The sequence below is a fragment of the Coregonus lavaretus genome (genome assembly GCF_964263955.1).
Source record: "Coregonus lavaretus genome assembly, chromosome: 24".
Lineage (NCBI taxonomy): Eukaryota > Metazoa > Chordata > Actinopteri > Salmoniformes > Salmonidae > Coregonus > Coregonus lavaretus.
In genome coordinates this window covers 24,053,172-24,072,795 of record NC_140011.1, presented here as the reverse complement: position 1 = coordinate 24,072,795, position 19,624 = coordinate 24,053,172, and the positions used below count along the sequence as shown (strand labels likewise).

The following is a 19,624-nucleotide window of genomic DNA, read 5'->3' as shown; positions in this document are numbered from 1 at the left end:
CAGCCAGCCATGAGCAGCCAGATCCGTCAGCCAGCCATGAGCAGCCAGATCCGTCAGCCAGCCATGAGCAGCCAGATCCGTCAGCCAGCCATGAGCAGCCAGATCCGTCAGCCAGCCATGAGCAGCCAGATCCATCAGCCAGCCATGAGCCGTCCAGCCAGGATCCGCCAGAGCCGTCCAGCCAGGATCCGCCAGAGCCGTCCAGCCGGGATCCGCCAGAGCTGTCCAGCCGGGATCCGCCAGAGCTGTCCAGCCGGGATCCGCCAGAGCCGTCCAGCCGGGATCCGCCAGAGCCGTCCAGCCGGGATCCGCCAGAGCCGTCCAGCCAGGATCCGCCAGAGCCGACCAGCCAGGAGCCACCAGAGCCGTCCAGCCAGTATCCGCCATTCAGCCTGGTACTGCCCCTTAGTCCGGTACTGCCCCTTAGTCCGGTACTTCCCCGTAGTCCGGTGCTGCCCCTTAGTCCGGTGCCGCCCCTTAACCCAGTGGGGTGTAGTTGGGGGGTGGTAATGTGGAGGAGGCTAGGGAAGCGGGTGGTGACTAAGGTGGGATGGGGACCACGACCAGGGGCAGAACCGCCACCGTGGACAGACGCCCACCCAGACCCTCCCCTAGACTGTATGCTGGTGCGCCCGGAGTTCGCACCTTTAGGGGGGGGTACTGTCACACTCTGGCTCCAGGACTTGTGTATTTGAGCCAGGGTGTATGTTGTTTTGTTGGGTTTTGGGTGATGTTTTATGGTTGCATGTCTGTCACGTTTATTTCTAGGTGGGGAGTTCTGTTGTGTCTATTTCTAGGTTGTGGTTGTGTTTCCTTGTTTGTATTCAATGACTCCCAATCGGAGGTAACGAGTGTCAGCTGTCGGCTCGTTATCTCTGATTGGGAGCCATATTTAAGATGTAGGTTTTCTTGTGTTAGTTGTGGGTTTTTGTTCTATGTTCAGTCGGTGTACTGAGGACGTTACGGATCGTGTTTTGTTTTGTCGTTATTTCAACATTAAAGTCATGTTCACTCCCAACGCTGCGCTTTGGTCCTACTTTATTGGCGATCGTGACAGCGTAGTACTACAGTGGTTACTCCATGCAGCGGCACGATTCGAAGAAGGCAGCCTCGGGCAAGTCCAAAGGAGGAGGGTTGTGAAGGAAATCTCAAGCTTTTGCTAACCTGATATAGAATACCTCATGGTAATCTACAGACCCTTTAATCTATGAAGGGAGTTCTTATCATTAATTATCATGGATGTCTACATCCCTCCAAAAGCCAACACCACTTTGGCACTCAACAAACTGTGATGGGGCCATAAACAAACAAGAAACCGCTCACCCAGTCATGTTTCTGGTGGGCGGAGACTTTAAGGCAGGGAGACTTAAAACCTTTCTACCTCACTTTTACCAACACGTCTCCTGCACCACTAGGGGCACTAAAACTCTAGACCACTTATATTCTACCCTCAGAAACCCATACAAGGCCCTGCTTCGTCCTCCCTTCTGACCACGACTCTATTCTCCTTCTTCCTGTTTACAAACAAAATCTCAAACAGGAGGTACCAGTGTGTGTTCCGATGACGCAGACGTGAGGCTATCGGACTGTTTGGCTAGTCCAAACTGGGATATGTTTCGGCATTCATTCGATGGCATTGAGGCTTCATCATTAAGTGCATAGACGACGTCATCCCCAAAGTGACTATACGAACGTATCCAAACCAAAAACGTGTGTAAAACTTTTAAGCAGGTTAACACTCGGAATACCAGGGAGCGTTCTCAAAGCATGTGCAGACATTTTCAATATCTCCTTGTCCCAGGCTGTAAACCCAATATGTTTCAAGATGACCACCATTGTCCCTGTTCCCCAATAGCTCCAAGGTAACCTGCCTAAATGACTATCGCCCTGTAGCACTCACATCTGTAATTATATAGTGTATTGAAAGGCTGGTCATGACACACATCAACACCATCATCCCAGACACCCTGCACCCACTCCAATTCGCATACCGCCCCAACAAATCCGCAAATGACGCAATCTTAAAAGCACTTCACACTGCCCTCTCACACCTGGACAAGAGGAGATATACAGTGCCTTCAAAAAGTATTCGTAACCCTTGACTTATTCCACATTTTGTTGTGTTACAGACTGAATTCAAAATTGATTAAATATATGTTCTTTTCTCACCCATCTACACACAGTACCCCATAATGACAAAGTGAAAATATGTTTTTGAAATGTTTGCAAAGTTATTGAAAATGAAATACAGAGATATTCATTTACATAAGTATTCACACCCCTGAGTCAATACTTTGTAGAAGCACCTTTGGAAACGATTACAGCTGTGAGTCTTTCTGGGTAAGTCTCTGAGACCTTTCCACATCTGGAATGTGCAACGTTTGCCCATTATTATTTTCTAAATTCTTCAAGCTCTGTCAAATTAGTTGTTGATCATTGGTGGACAACCATTTCCAGGTCTTGCCATAGATGTTCAAGTAGATTTAAGTCAAAACTGTAACTCGGCCACTCAGCAACATTCACTGTCATCTTGGTAAGCAACTCCAGTGTAGATTTGGCCTTGTGTTTGTTGGAAATTGTTTAGTGGACTATGAGGTGAAACTGAGTTAATTATCAACATATAGTTAACATTCTTTGTGGCTAACTGAATTGGGTCATTTCACTGTGTGTGTGGGTAAAAGAGGGAAGCTGACCCAGGGTCAAATTGCTTGCTCTTACTTAGATCCATGGTTGTCTTATCATATCAAAGACTGAAACTGGCTTGGGCCATTTGTTTCTATCTTCAAACACAGTGAAAAGAGCCGGGGTTGAACAGAGTTTAAACTAAACATGAGTGTTTTTGCAAGATAAGGATTGATTGATTGTAGTACTATGTGATTCTGAACTTAATGAAAGTCAAATTTAGCCGACCTCAGAGACAAAGGAAGTGGGCAGAGTGATAAAGAGCGGGAAACTGAAGAGGGATGGATTGGAACCTAGGGTGGGGGAAGGAGACTATATAGGTAGGAGGGAGGGAGAGAGAGGGGGCAAATCTGCAGATTGGCCTGGCTTTGTTGACATTATAATAAAGTAATTCTTAATCCCACAAACACTCTGGAAGGACTGATTTGTAATAAAGTATAGTGGTTATTTTCCACAATATAATCTAGTTTATTGTCCTGCTGAAAGGTGAATTCATCTCCCAGTGTCTCGTGGAAAGCAGACTGAACCAGGTTTTCTTCTAGGATTTTGCCTCTGCTTAGCTCTATTCCTTTTCCTGTTTATCCTGAAAACTCCACAGTCCTTAATGATTACAAGCATACCCATAACATGATGCAGCCACCATTATGCTTGAAAATATGGAGAGTGGTACTCAGTAATGTGTTGTATTGGATTTGCCCCAAATATAACACTTTGTTCAGGACAAAAATGTATTTTTTTTGCAGTATTACTTTAGTGCTTTGTTGCAAACAGGATACATGCACGACTCCAACAGTTTGCTGACCACACAACAGTGGTAAGCCTGATCACTGACAGCGATGAGACAGCCTACAGGGAGGAGGTCAGAGACTTAGCAGTGTGGTGCCAGGACAACAACCTCTCCCTCAACTTCAGTAAGACCAAGGAGCTGATTGTGGACTACAGGAGAAAAAGGGGAGAGCACGCCCCCATTCACATCAACAGGGTAGTAGTTGAATGGGTCGAGAGATTCAAGTTTCTTGGCGTCCACATTACTAAGGACTTAACATGGTCCACACACACACAGTCGCGTGAAGAGAGCACAACAGTGCCTCTTTCTCCTCAGGAGGCTGAAAAGAGGCTGAAAATATTTGGCATCGGCCCTCAGATCCTCAAAAAGTTCTACAGCTGAACCATCGAGATCTTCTTGACTGGCTGTATCACCGCTTGGTATGGCCAATGTACCGCCCTCGACAGCAAAGCGCTACAGAGGGTGGTGCAGACAGCCCAGATAGTCTGGATAGTCCTGAATTAATTGTGAATAATGATGAGTGAGAAAGTTACAGATGCACCCAAAAAATGCTTACCTCCCCTGTTATTGTAGTGATGAGGTTAGCATGTCTTGGGGGTTTGATATTTGTGCGTCTGTAACTTTCTCACTCATCATTATTCATGATTAATTCAGGACTATCCATATTCATGGTATCATCTGAATTAATGTAGAAGTGTTTAGAAACTTATTCTATTTTTATTTACAATAAAAGTTACTCGAAAATGACATAATACATTATTTACCATTCACTTCAATTGGGCACAAATAATCTGAAACACAACCAAAACAAACAGAAAATGCATCCAAAAAGTGTGTAGAGTCACAAGCTTGATGTAATCATTGCATGTTATGAATATGGTACCAAATACTAAACGTTTGATTACTTTACTTAATACACATACAGTACAGTGCATTCGGAAAGTATATAGACCCCTTACCTTTTTCCAAATTTTGTTACGTTACAACCCTATTCTAAAATGGATTCAATTGTTTGTTTTTTACACACAATACCCCATAATGACAAAGCAAAAACTGTTGTTTAGAAATTTTAGCAAATGTATTAAAAATAAAAACTGAAATGTAACATTTACATAAGTATTCAGACTCTTTACTCAGTACTTTGTTGTTGAAGCACCTTTGGCAGCGATTACAGCCGCAGTTCTTCTTGGGTATGACACTACAAGCTTGGCATACTTGTATTTGGGGAGTTTCTCCCATTCTTCTCTGCAGATCCTCTCAAGCTCTGTCAGGTTGGATGGGGAGCGTCGCTGCACAGCTATTTTCAGGTCTCTCCAGAGATGTTCGATCGGGTTCAAGTCTGGGCTCTGGCTGGGCCACTCAAGGACATTCAGAGACTTGTCCTGAAGCAATTCCTGCGTTGTCTTGGCTGTGTGCTTAGGGTCATTGTCCTGTTAGAAGGTGAATCTTCGCCCCATTCTGAGGTCCTGGGCGCTCTGGAGCAGGTATTCATCAAGGATCTCTCTGTACTTTGCTCCGTTCATCTTTCCCTCGATCCTGACTAGTCTCCCAGTCCCTGCCGCTGAAAAACATCCCCACAGCATGATGCTGCCACCACCATGCTTCACCGTAGGGATGGTGCCAGGTTTCCTCCAGACGTGACGCTTGGAATTCAGGCCAAAGAGTTCAATCTTGGTTTCATCAGACCAGAGAATCTTGTTTCTCATGGTCTGTGAGTCTTGTTTCTTATGGTCTTCTTATGGTCTCTTGCTCAGTTTGGCCGGGCGGCCAGCTCTTGGAAGAGTCTTGGTGGTTCCAAACTTCTTCCATTTAAGAATGATGGAGGCCACTGTGTCCTTGGGGACCTTCAATGCTACAGAAATGTTTTGGTACCCTTCTCCACGATCTGTGCCTCAACACAATCCTGTCTCCTAGCTCTACGGACAATTCCTTCGACATGACTTGGTTTTTGCTCTGACATGAACTGTCAACTGTGGGATCCTATATATACAGGTGTGTTCCTTTCCAAATCATGTCCAATCAATTGAATTTACCACAGGTGGACTCCAATCAAGTTGTAGAAACATCTCAAGGATGATCAATGGAAACAGGATGCACCTGAGCTCAATTTCGAGTCTCATAGCAAAGGGTCTGAATACTTATGTAAATGTGATATTTCAGTTTTGTTATTTTTTTAAATAAATTAGCAAACATTTCTAAAAACCTGTTTTTGCGTTGTCATTATGGGGTATTGTGTGTAGAAAACTATTTAATCCATTTTAGAATAAGCTGTAATGTAACAAAACGTGGAAAAAGTGCTTTAATTTCTAAACTGTTCACCCGATATGGATGAAAATACCCTAAAATTAAAGTTGACAGTCTGCACTTTAACCTCATAGTCATTGTATAATTTCAAATCCAAAGTGCTGAAGTACACAGCCAAAACAACAAAACATGTACTGTTTCAATAATTGTGGAGCTCACTGTTTACATACTATATACACACACTACACTGACACTCTCACACAAAACCCACACACATTCATATACACTACATTTGCACACAAATACATAACACACATGCATACCGATGCAAAACATACACACACACAAGTTAAACTCATCATATGCTGCTACTACTCTGTTCTTTATTCTTATTATTATCTATCCTAATGCCTGCCTTCATGTACATATCTACCTTAAATACCTCGTACCCCTGCACATTGATCTAGTACTGGTACCCCCTGTACATAGCTCCATTCTTGTATATTTTATAAAAATATATTTTTTTACTCTGCATCGTTGACAAGGGCTCGTAACCAAGCATTTCACGGTAAAGTCTACATCCGTTGTATTCGGCGCATGTGACAAATACAATTTGATTTGATTTGAATTTGATTTTAAAAAAGGAGACAGCAGCGGACTGCATTGGAGAAGCACAGTAACACACTGTCCATGGATTCGCTCTCACCATGAGTTTAGTGCAAGCCATGTGCTTCAGCAATGATCCGGTGAGTGAACTGGAGCAGGGATGAGTGTGATCGCAGATGAGCCAATAAGTGGCAGGATGAGGGTGTGTGTGTTTCCTACCTGGTCGGCAGGAGGGACGAAGGGTGCACTCCTCTGGAGCTGGAGCTGCTTTTCAATGTTGTCCTTCAGACACTGACACACACGCCGCTTCTGGTCAGCAGAGTAGGCTTCCAGACTGAGCAGGCAGTCACACTTCTACACAGCCAGAGAGAGAGACATGGAGACAGAGAGACGGAGAGAGACAGAGAGAAAGACAGAGACAGAGAGTGAGAGAGAGAGAGAGAGAGAGAGAGAGATAGAGGAGAGAGGAGAGAGAGGAGAGAGAGAGAGAAGGGAGAGAGAGGAAAGAGAGTGGGGGAGAGATAAAGGATGAGAGGGGAGAGAGGAGAGAGAGAGAGGGAGAGAGAGGAAAGAGAGAGTGGGGGAGAGAGAAAGGATGAGAGGGGTGGTTATTCTCCTTTCATGCAATACTTCATTCTTCTCTTTGTTGCAGGTTTGACAGTTTGGATGAGAAAAAGGCTTCTTTGTAAATGTGTCTCCATGGTGGCATGACCTCTGTTTTAAGGGGGGGGGGGGGGGGGGGAATGAGAGAGAAAATGAAAGCAAATGAATTAAAGAATGATGGCAAATGAGAACAGCAAGAGAGTGTTGGAGAGGTATCGTGCTTAATGGTTTCAAAGCAAAAGGCAGTGTCTGTCTGTGTGTGTGTGTGCCTGCGCATATATGCCTGTGTGTGTTTGTGTGTGTGTGTGTGTGCGTGTGTGTGGACGTGTTTATGTGTGTGCGTGTGTGTGTGTAATATCCACTTAGTCACAGAGAATTACGCTGACCCACTGGTACAGTCCAGGGCAGTGCTGAGCAGCTTGAGAGAGCAGAGAATGCTTTGAAAGAGGATAAGTACTAACAAAGGAACTTAGCAAGCCAGAAGTGGTATACTGTACTGATGCTGTAGTAACAAACAGTAGTAGCATATTGACTACTGTGCTTGAAATATTAACAACCCCATGGTGTGATATTTGACCATTGTGACTTGGAGCCAGACTTAGATCATGTGATTTGGTCACATCAAGTGAAATAGATCTCCGGTCAAACTGATTAAAATACTTCAAGTTGGGTGCCCCCCAAAGAAAGAACATAAATCAATCCATCCCTTTCATTAATGTTCTGGAGGGTGGAATTGAATGTCCTGTAGTTAACTTCAAGTCGACAGGGATATCGACGTGTAAAGTCTGTTCAAAGGAGATACTCAGAAAACATCAGAGGGAGAGACTAATGGGAATTTTACGCATATTTGCAATGGATGTGCTTTCTTGCTAATGCTGTGGGGATGGAGATATTCATGGAGTCAATGGACTGAATGAAACCGTCAATCAGACTGAGGAAACGTCTTAAAATAGACCTCTGTCAGTTTCACTGGTTCAAGGTTAACATTTATGCTGATGTGTTTAAGTGGTGTGTGTATGTGTACAGTATATAAACTAGGTATACACAATGCTCTAACCTCTTCTATTAACTACAGTGGATCTGTACAAATCAAATCACATTTTATTGGTCACATACACATTTTTAGCAGATGTTATTGCGAGTGTAGCGAAATGCTTGTCGAAATACAAAGACATACTGTAGGGGAGGCACTTTTGGCACTGCCTGTTGACATGAATAGGGTCAATGCATTTTGAGCTGTTGAGACACCCTCGTGTTTTTCTGTGAAACACTTGGAATCATTCCTAAATGGTTCCCTTTTAGCATTTGAATTGGACACTATTCCAAGGATACTGATCAAATCAAATAACCAACCAATACCTTTAGGCAACTCAAAAGTTGTGAATTACACCCACACACTGTTGTTTACGCAGTCTCGATGAGAGGAAAAATTACTTTGATGTCCAGCTTGACCGAGAACCAAACTCTCACAGACAGATGCCTGGCTCAGGTAAGATAATTTCAGTCATATTCATTCCCTGAAGTAAACACAACATAAAATACAAAAAAAACTAGACACTCAGCTGTCTATTTTTTCCATTCACTCAATCTGCTTTCTTCTCTCTGGTGTTTTTGCTTTGTGCCAAGATTTCTTCGACAGTGTGGGTTATTTTTAGAGGTTTTTCCATTTTCTGGAAGTCCTCAGAGATTGACCAGAGTCCTGAAGGATTTTCTTGGAGCTAACGCTGTCCTGGTCTGCGGCGCATCATGATGCTTGCTAGCTCGCTTCCCTGTCACGACATCTGTCATTAAGCGAATAGTTTGGACAAAAACAGACAAATATAACTAAGCCTGGGAATGTCAATACAAGCAAACTAGCAAGGGCAATGATCACAAGTCAGTCATAACATGGCTAATAGGCTAGCTTATCTATTTATGAAGCTATTTATTTAGTAAACTAAAAACATGGAGCCTAACATTAGCTAGCTAGCTAGCTGCTGGGAGGATGTTGTCATTGGACGAGTGGGTGAGTGGCTGACTTTTTCCCCCATATCGTTTTTCTGTGGCTACAGCTAGCGATGCAGGTATCATTTGGTTAGCTAACAAATAATGTGAATCACTTTGCTAGCTGTAGCCAATTCTATATTGCTATAGAATTTTCACAAACGCCTTACTCTACGTCATTCCCAAACATTCTATGAATGTATGAAAATGTGAAAATTACCATATCTAAGTGCTCACTTGTCAGAAAATCTTTTTTTTAAGCATCATATTCTTCCTGGGGGTGTATGTGAACAGATTTGAATAAGATTGCATGTTTCTAAAACACTGTCAGTTCCACTTTAAGTACCTTACTGTGATTGTTTTCAATTAAAATGGTCAAAAATAAACAAAAATATCATCTTAGTAAATAGCAATTTCTCAAGCAAGAATTTTGCTAGGACTGTCTGGGAGTGGTTTGAGAGGGGAGGGAAAAACTGAAAAGTGGTTCCTCATCGAACTTTAAAAGTTAACAAGTAGTCTTTAAACCTCCAAATTCAAGCTTTACCTTTGTTCCACTTGGTCTGTAACAAGTGAAGTGTGCCAATATTGCATGATGCATTCTTGACTAGGCTATTAACGTTAGACAAAATTCAAAAGGCACGTTTTCGCATATATAAAAACATTTCACGTTTTGCTTATCCTTTTCACACACATGCATGTGCTTTTATGGAAAAAAAGAGGTCTATTCAACATGTAAGTTTATCAGACCGTTAAAAAAAGTTGAATGGCCTTATGGTCTTGTCAAATAGCTGTCATGCTCCTCTATCACCAACAATGCCAGGTGGTGTACACGACTAAGGTGGTTTACTCAGATGCTTTGGGGTACAGTAACCGTGGGTGTGAGGCCTCCTCGCATCAAGCTTTTATGTTAAGATTTTTTTAAATGCTGGTCCTCAACGCTCAATTTAAATAATGCATATGTGGAGAAGTAGATGATTATAATAATGCATATAAAACGTTGTACATGTAAGTGCAGTCTACTTGTCTTTGTAATGTAGCCTACATTGTAGTCACGTGTCGGTCAGCAAGAAGCTCCTATATTTAAGCTCCTCATTAAATATATTCGTAAACTTCATTTTCAAGGGTTGGCTGCACTTCCCATCGCAAGACGATTATAGAATAAATGTAATTGTATATGTCTCACCTGGTATTCGAACCCTTGCCGCAAACTGCGAAAAAAGTTAACAGGAGCCATGATTGCTACACTGTGAGCCATTTGTCCTGTAGATTTTTCACACATGTTTTAGTAACTTTGGTCATCACATCGTGCCATTTGACTTCTGTTAAGGACGCTTTCAAGAAAAACTGTTTTATCACGTCCAACTACGTCAACATTTGTAATTGGCTGATGCGGAATATGTTACAGAAAATATTAATGACCAGCTGGTCATGTTAGCATAGCATAAGTGTGCCAGGTTATCTCATGGGAAAAGCTAACATGTAGCGTTCTATCACGTTCAACTATGTTGACAATTCTAATTGGCTGATGCAGATTTTGAGATAGTGAAAACGTTTCTTTAAACTTTTTCAGGAGTTCGCAAGTATAGACCTCACTAGACTATGAGTGGAGTGTTGGCAGATGGTGGCTGATCACAGTCTTGGCAGGCTGGAGTATTTTCGAGGGCAATGCCACAATGGCAGGCAATGTGTGAAGGACAATACCATTGCATCAGCAGCTAGCTAGACCAGGCTCCAAGAATGTTGGCACCCCTTTTCTAGATAAATCGAGCCCAGAAGAACACATGGCAAAATATGCCCCAAATCATTTGTGTAGTGTCTTTACAAAATATATTTGTTACAAAGTGTCTTTAAAACATTCAATCTTGACCGCAAGGCACTACAGAGGGTAGTGCGTACGGCCCAGTACATCACTGGGGCAAAGCTCCCTGCCATCCAGGACCTCTATACCAGGCGGTGTCAGAGGAAGGCCCTCAAAATTGTCAAAGACTCCAGCCACCCTAGTCATAGACTGTTCTCTCTGCTACCACACGGCAAGCGGTACCGGAGTGCCAAGTCTAGGTCCAAAAGACTTCTCAACAGCTTCTACCCCCAAGCCATAAGACTCCTGAACAGCTAATCATGGCTACCCGGACTATTTGCACTGCCCCCCCACCCCATCCTTTTTACGCTGCTGCTACTCTGTTAAGTATTTATGCATAGTCACTTTAACTCTACCCACATGTACATATTACCTCAACTACCTCAACTAGCCGGTGCCCCCGCACATTGACTATGCAACGGTACCCCCCTGTATATATAGCCTCCCTACTGTCACTTTATTTTACTGTATATATAGCCTCCCTACTGTCACTTTATTTTACTTCTGCTCTTTTTTTCTCAACACTTTTTTGTTGATGTTTTATTCTTACTTTTTTGTTTAAAATAAATGCACTGTTGGTTAAGGGCTGTAAGTAAGCATTTCACTGTAATGTCTGCACCTGTTGTATTCGGCGCATGTGACCAATACAATTTGATTTGATTTGATTTGATTTGATTTGATTTGATCTGTTGCAATGGAAAATGACGTTAAAACTAAGATTCCAGATGGAGTGAAAAGACAACAACTTGGACAGAACCCGATCTTCTGTCCAAGAACTTAGAATCCCTGGAGAATGATAACAGATTCATCAAAATCACACAGATTCCAGTGTAGCCAGTCCATAGGGACCACCATGTTAAGGTCATGTTGCTCCTCTTCCATGAGTGGCATCTGATAACTGCCCTGGGGCTCCCCTCCTGAGACCCCTGGCCAGGGTTACAAACGCTTGTCACTGTAGTGGTACCAGTGGCGTAGCACAGTTTCACGGGGCCTTCCTCAATGTTTCCATGGGGCAGAGAGAAAACTGTGCAGTTTTTTAGCTAATTTTCTTCTATTCTACACATTTTGCCATTTTGCCATGGCACCTTGAGGTCGCCTAGGCAGAGAGCTCCTGTACATTTGGTAAATATTTATTATTTATTTGTTTTTCTTTGAATGTTTTTCTTTTTGACTCTGAATAGCTAAATGAGTCAGACAAAAGACGGGGTTACATCTATGTGTTTCCTGCCTGTGAATTTAATGGGAAATCAGCTCTTTCAACATAGCTAGCTCTCAATGCTAGCAAGCTATCTAGTTAGTTAGCTAGTGTGTTTTGATTTGAATACACCACCCTATTTTTAGTTGTTTTTCTACAGTCTCCTGAACCATGAGAAGGACTGCAATGGATGGCGAGCTGGCAGTGATGAATAGATTGCTCAGTCTGAAGATTCCTCTGAAGTCTTGTGCAGGCTGACATCATTGAGTGAGTGCAAACTTAACAATAAACGTCGTCTCGTGCAAGGTAGTCAGACGGCAGGGACAGCGAAGTGCCTGTGAGACGCATTTAATTGTGCTGCCTGCCAGCCACAGGAGGACCTGCTCATCTCCCCCCTGTTGACAAACCCCTCCCTCTGCTCAAGCTATGTGGATCCCTCTCAACTGTCACCCCATCTGTTGGAGGCTTGAAAAACCAACTCTAGCTGACAATTGTCGTAGGCCAGACCTACTCTCTGTTATGTAGCTACATATATATCTTATCTGATGCTTGTTTATTTTTATTTTCAAGCGCTTTGAGATTCTTTCTGTAATGAAAGCGCTATTATTATTATTATTATGAGAATGTTCATATGCTATCTGTTCAATCCACCTATGTGGCCGAACTACAGCGGTGTTTGTCAGACCATGGGACCTCCTGAAAATCAATCCTCTCACAAAAACGTCTGTAGCGTATCAGCTTTCTTATATCTCCTAGATATAGGACAGACACTTCAAAACCTTATTACTTATGATTTATTTTTTGACTGTTTTTTTTTTGCAAATAAGAACAAGTTAAATCATTCTCATTCAAACCCAAACACATACAACCCCCCAGAATCAAGCCTTTAGACATTAATATTAATTATCCTACATTATATTTGTCAAACATGACTGGCATTATGTATATTTCATTAAAAGTCTCATTATGATTTGACTACATTTTCTGGTGCCTCCCTCCTGTCAGCATCGGTCTGGACATGACAGACTGTAGCCAATACATGTAGGCTAATTATTTACTGTATGTACATTTACATACACTTTTGTTTTTCTTAACAGAATAGCTAGTGTTTTTTGGTTTTCAAATCAATTTAATTGGCTATTTTGGTTAATGGCCTTGGTGACCTAGCAAATGGCCTTGGTGCCATGGCAGATTGGGCACCTCTTGAAGGCCAAATGGCCTTGCCCCTAAAATCATGAAATTCCAGCTCTGCTTCTGACATACAACATATGCTTCTGCAAAACAAAACTGAATTGCAGTATAGATAGTAAGTATATCTAAATGTCCATCCAACCTGTTAGGCAGATCTAGCTATTTGCCCAACTCTCTTCAAGTCTTTTAACTCCTATACCTCTACCTAAATGTACATTTGCACGCACACACCCACCATCAAGTGATAACACAAGAGCAAACGAGACAGAATTCAATGAATGGCCACTAGAGCGATGCATGGCAGAGATGGCACCCCTATCAGCCTGCCAGAGGGTATGGCAGTCTAGCATGCCAACAAGAGAGGCAACATAGGTCACTGTATCAATGCTGATAACAAGCTACTGTCTCCTGAGCGCTCCAAATCTGCTGTTCATTGTGATTTAAGCAAAGCAATGGCACCATGCAAAAAGGGGTAATGGCTTTGCAATAAGGGGTTGAATTGGGATAAATTGCTGAAGGTGGACGTGTTCCCATAATTCCTATCCTACTGTGACCGATGCACACTAATGATTAGCGCTATTCTGTCTCGCCCGTGATAATTCAAGTATATGCGTTCTGTGCGCCGGAGTACATTGAAGATCCATTCTGCTTCTCCCTTGGCATGCCTTCCTAGGAATTCCCAGTAGGCCTGAAGTCTGTGAATGAACACAAATCCTTAGTTTATAAAGGCAATACCCCACCCTTGATTGCCAACGAGACGTACTTGGCAGGCGAGACAGAAGAGCGCTAATCATTACACTTTTAGAAAAAAAGTTGCTATCTAGAACCAAAAAGGGTTCTTTGGATGTGCCCATAGAAGAACCCTTTGAAGAACCCCTTTTGATTCCAGGTAGAACTCTTTGGGTTCCATGTAGAACCTTTTCCACAGAGGGTTCTACATGGAAACCAACACAGTTCTACTTGGAACCAAAAAGGGTTCTACCTGGAACCAAAAAGGGTTATCTTATGGTGACAGCTGCAGAACCCTTTTGGAATCCTTTTTCTAAGAGTGTTGTGTCCACCGGTCAAACTAGATTCTACATACACTGAGTGTTCAAAACATTAGGAACACCTCCTCTTTCCATGACATAATATAATAATAATATAATATGCCATTTAGCAGACGCTTTTATCCAAAGCGACTTACAGTCATGCGTGCATACATTATTTTATTTTTGTGTATGGGTGGTCCCGGGGATCAAACCCACTACCTTGGCGTTACAAGCGCCGTGCTCTACCAGCTGAGCTACAGAGGACCACATAGACTGACTGACTGACCAGGTGAATCCAGGTGAAAACAATGATCCCTTATTGTTGTCACCTGTTAAATCCACTTCAATCAGTGTAGATGAAGGGGAGGAGACAGGTTAAAGAAGGATTTTTAAGCTTTGAGACAATTGAGACAATGATTGTGTATGTGTGCCATTCAGAGGGTGAATGGGCAAGACAAAATATTTAAGTGCCATTGAACGAGGTATGGTAGTAGGTGCCAGGTGCACCGGTTTGAGTGTGTCAAGAACTGCAACACTAATGGGGTTCTCACACTCAACTTCCAGTGTGTATCAAGAAGGGTCCCCCACCCAAAGAACATCCAGCCAACTTGACATAACTGTGGGAAGCATTGGAGTCAACATGGGCCAGCATCCCTGTGGAATGCTTTCAACACCTGGTAGTTGAGGCTGTTCTGAGGGCAAAAATATCCCATCACAACTAAAAACACCTGCTCATCAACCAATCAGAGGTCAGCTTTAAGAAACACTCACGTTATCTCCATCCATGATGAGTGTCATTGGGTGTCATGCTCCTCAGAGCTTTGATGCCCGTTTACGTGTCCAGTCCCCATGTAGTAGTGCAGAGGCTCACATAGTCATTGAAGCACAAAATACTGTCACACCCCATCATTCATGAACCACCCAGTGGGACTGAACATGCTATCATAACCTGCCACACTACTACTGTACATCAGTTCCCACGCCGAGCAGTGATAAGCTAGCTTTCTTTACTGTACTGTACTTTACAGCTAAACATGACAACAAGCGACCAGTGAACGAGCAACCGGTAAACAAGATAACATTTATTAAGCTAATGGCCAAGGAGCAGCCTTTTAGCTCCCATTTCACTTGTCCTAACTTGTTGGTCACAAGGGAACAGATGACAAAGTAGATTAGAAAGTAGGCCTACTCTCTGTCTCCTTCCCTCTCCCGCTCCCTTGCTTCGTACTCTCCACCTCAAAGTGATTACGTCATAATCTCCAGTGGGTCCAGACACAGGGTAGATGAGGTTAAAGTTCAGATGATGAAAGAGATGTCTGACTGCGGTGCTGTGGTTCCCATGCCCCGCTACGTAACCGTGTTAGACACACACTTAGAATGGGGTTGCCAGGAAGGGGGTCATGAGGACCCACTACAGGTTCTGGATTAATCCATGTGTACCACATCAATCCAGGATAAACGTCTAGATGCAGTGAACATAGGGATATCAACACCGGACACTTTTAATGGTGGTGTTATACACAAACATGCACGTGCACGCACACACACAAAAAGCTGCAATAGGTTGTTTTTGCTAAATTCATGGTGCAGTTTTTCTGCAGGTGTTTTGTCCCATGATGTGTATTTTGACTGTAATAGTGGGCCCCATATTTCACTGCCATACAGGAGGATAGGTTTGGTTATGGAGTCAAATATTTTTAGCCAGATTTTGATAGGGGAGATACATTTGTATATTGTTTTCTTTATTGAGTTGTATGCTCTCCTTGCTTTCTTTGCCAGTGTTTTGATAGTGGCATCAAACTGCCCCGATGCGCTGATGTTAAGACCGAGATAGGTATAATTAGAGGTGTGGTAAATGTATACCTCTCCTAGGTTGAAGTGGTATTTATTTCCTTAAAGATCCAATGCAGCCTTTTATATCTCAAATCATTTCTGGGTAATAATTAAGTACCTTACTGTGATTGTTTTGTTTATTTTTTAATTATTTATTTATTATTATTTCTTTAGTCATTAAGCAGACGCTCTTATCCAGAGCGACTTACAGGAGCAATTAGGGTTAAGTGCCTCGCTCAAGGGCACATCGACAGATTTTTCACCTAGTCGACTCAGGGATTAGAACCAGCGACCTTTCGGTTACTGGCACAACGCTCTTAACCACTAAGCTACCGGCCGCCCCGGATTTCCATTAAAATGGTCAAAATGAAAAATGTTTTGCTTCTTAGCAAAGAGCAATTCCTGTCTGGGAATTGTCTGAGTGGAGAGGGGAAAACTGAAAACTAGCTGTTATTAGCAGAGAGGTTTGGAACTCACTTTCTTATTGGTCTATTAACTAATTTACCACATAGTGACGTCACAATGGAAAGGCCAAACAAAGCTCCATCCCACCAAAACAAGCTGAAATTTCAGGCAGTCTTTTCAAACAGTTCTTACACTAAAAGGGCATTATCATAATTTATTTCACAGTATTATTCCAACCTCATATTGTGGAAATATATATAAAACACAGAAAGATAACATTTTTGACTGCACTGGGCCTTTAAGATCTGGCTTTCATAATTTTAGTATTGTTCATGTTCACAGTCAGTGCCCAGTTTTGGCAGTAGGCTTCCAACACAGACAGGCTATGCTGTAACCCCTGTTTTGTTGGAGACAACAAGAACAGTTCATCTGCATAGAGAAGGAGATTAATTTCTTTGTTGTCTAGGAGGTGCCCAGGAGCTGTAGATTGCTCTAACTATTTAGCAAATTAATCTATATAGATATTAAACAGTATTGGGCTCTAATTGCTACCCAGGGTGACCCATCGCCCGTGTTTGATAATATTTTTTTTGTGACAAATTTTAACCGATTTATTTTCATTTGATTTAATAACATAGGTCATAGGTTCTTCCTCCAACTCCACTTTGGATGACTTTGAGGAAGAGTCCTTTATGCCAGATGGAATCGAATGCCTACAGTGGGGGAAAAAAGTATTTAGTCAGCCACCAATTGTGCAAGTTCTCCCACTTAAAAAGATGAGAGAGGTCTGTAATTTTCATCATAGGTACACGTCAACTATGACAGACAAAATGAGAATTTTTTTTCCAGAAAATCACATTGTAGGATTTTTTATGAATTTATTTGCAAATTATGGTGGAAAATAAGTATTTGGTCAATAACAAAAGTTTCTCAATACTTTGTTATATACCCTTTGTTGGCAATGACACAGGTCAAACGTTTTCTGTAAGTCTTCACAAGGTTTTCACACACTGTTGCTGGTATTTTGGCCCATTCCTCCATGCAGATCTCCTCTAGAGCACTGATGTTTTGGGGCTGTCGCTGGGCAACACGGACTTTCAACTCCCTCCAAAGATTTTCTATAGGGTTGAGATCGGGAGACTGGCTAGGCTACTCCAGGACCTTGAAATGCTTCTTACGAAGCCACTCCTTCGTTGCCCGGGCGGTGTGTTTGGGATCATTGTCATGCTGAAAGACCCAGCCACGTTTCATCTTCAATGCCCTTGCTGATGGAAGGAGGTTTTCACTCAAAATCTCACGATACATGGCCCCATTCATTCTTTCCTTTACACGGATCAGTCGTCCTGGTCCCTTTGCAGAAAAACAGCCCCAAAGCATGATGTTTCCACCCCCATGCTTCACAGTAGGTATGGTGTTCTTTGGATGCAACTCAGCATTCTTTGTCCTCCAAACACGACGAGTTGAGTTTTTACCAAAAAGTTCTATTTTGGTTTCATCTGACCATATGACATTCTCCCAATCCTCTTCTGGATCATCCAAATGCACTCTAGCAAACTTCAGACGGGCCTGGACATGTACTGGCTTAAGCAGGGGGACACATCTGGCACTGCAGGATTTGAGTCCCTGGCGGCGTAGTGTGTTACTGATGGTAGGCTTTGTTACTTTGGTCCCAGCTCTCTGCAGGTCATTCACTAGGTCCCCCCGTGTGGTTCTGGGATTTTTGCTCACCGTTCTTGTGATCATTTTGACCCCACGGGGTGAGATCTTGCGTGGAGCCCCAGATCGAGGGAGATTATCATTGGTCTTGTATGTCTTCCATTTCCTAATAATTGCTCCCACAGTTGATTTCTTCAAACCAAGCTGCTTACCTATTGCAGATTCAGTCTTCCCAGCCTGGTGCAGGTCTACAATTTTGTTTCTGGTGTCCTTTGACAGCTCTTTGGTCTTGGCCATAGTGGAGTTTGGAGTGTGACTGTTTGAGGTTGTGGACCGGTGTCTTTTATACTGATAACAAGTTCAAACAGGTGCCATTAATACAGGTAACGAGTGGAGGACAGAGGAGCCTCTTAAAGAAGAAGTTACAGGTCTGTGAGAGCCAGAAATCTTGCTTGTTTGTAGGTGACCAAATACTTATTTTCCACCATAATTTGCAAATAAATTCATTAAAAATCCTACAATGTGATTGTCTGGAATTTTTTTTCTCAATTTGTCTGTCATAGTTGACGTGTACCTATGATGAAATTACAGGCCTCTCTCATCTTTTTAAGTGGGAGAACTTGCACAATTGGTGGCTGACTAAATACTTTTTTCCCCACTGTATTTGAAGACAATAAAGCAGGCAAATATTTTAACCTTGGTGAATTGATAAACATGTTTTTTTGATAAGCATGTGAAGGGTGGAGATGTGGTCAGATGTTCTTTGTATCGTTAGGAAGCCAATTTGACATGCACTTAAAACACTGTTTTCATTGAGCAATTCTGTATTCTTGTATTAATTATGCTGCAGAAAACCTTCCCTAGATTACTGGTCACGCACACACCGTGATAACTATTAGGGTCGAATTTGTCTTCACTTCTGAACATGAGCGTTATTATGCCTTTATTCCATATTACTGGAAAGTATTCTACATTCAACACTAGGTTGAAGAGCTTGAGTATGGGTTCCTGCAGCTTAGGGCTGCTTCTCTTCAACAGATACTGTCTGGCCCAAGGGCTTTACCACACTGAGGGCTTTGATTTTCTCTTTCAGCTCTGTTATTGTGATGGGTATATCTAATGGGTTTTGTTGGTCTTTAATTGTTGTAATTTATCAACTAATTTGGTCTGAGTCTGGCATTCTGTATTTTCATATAGTTTTTCAAAGTCGTTTTTCCAGATATTACCATTTCGAATGGGATGTTCTTTTTATTTTGTGAGGTATTAAGCTTGCCCCAAAGTTCCCAAAACAAGTTTTGGTTTATTGCCTCTTCAATTTTTGTAGACAGCTTTTAAAAAATATATACTTTTTATATTGTTTTAGGGCCAGGTGATATTTTATACATCCAACCTGGTCTGTGGTGTTTCTGTGTTTTTGGTTTGACAATTGTCTCAGTTCTTTCCTATCAGTATTACGTTCACTGCCAAACCATTTCTCTTTGGCCATTTTGTTTGTATATGTTTTCCCCACAAGTCTTTTTTTAGACGATTGTTGATGATGTTGCCAGTTT

General features: G+C 42.3%; 1 protein-coding gene across 1 annotated transcript in view; it reads right to left on the bottom strand.

Moving 5' to 3' along the window:
* LOC311099441 (regulator of G-protein signaling 3-like) overlaps positions 1–19,624 on the bottom strand; it is a gene marked incomplete at its 5' end in the record, with an annotated part of 148,211 nt that overhangs the window by 107,836 nt on the left and 20,751 nt on the right. The window contains 2 exons of the mRNA XM_084140126.1: positions 6,539–6,673; positions 10,089–10,113. Coding sequence (XP_083996252.1) covers positions 6,539–6,673; positions 10,089–10,113 — 160 coding nt within the window. The remainder of the gene's footprint in view (positions 1–6,538; positions 6,674–10,088; positions 10,114–19,624) is intronic.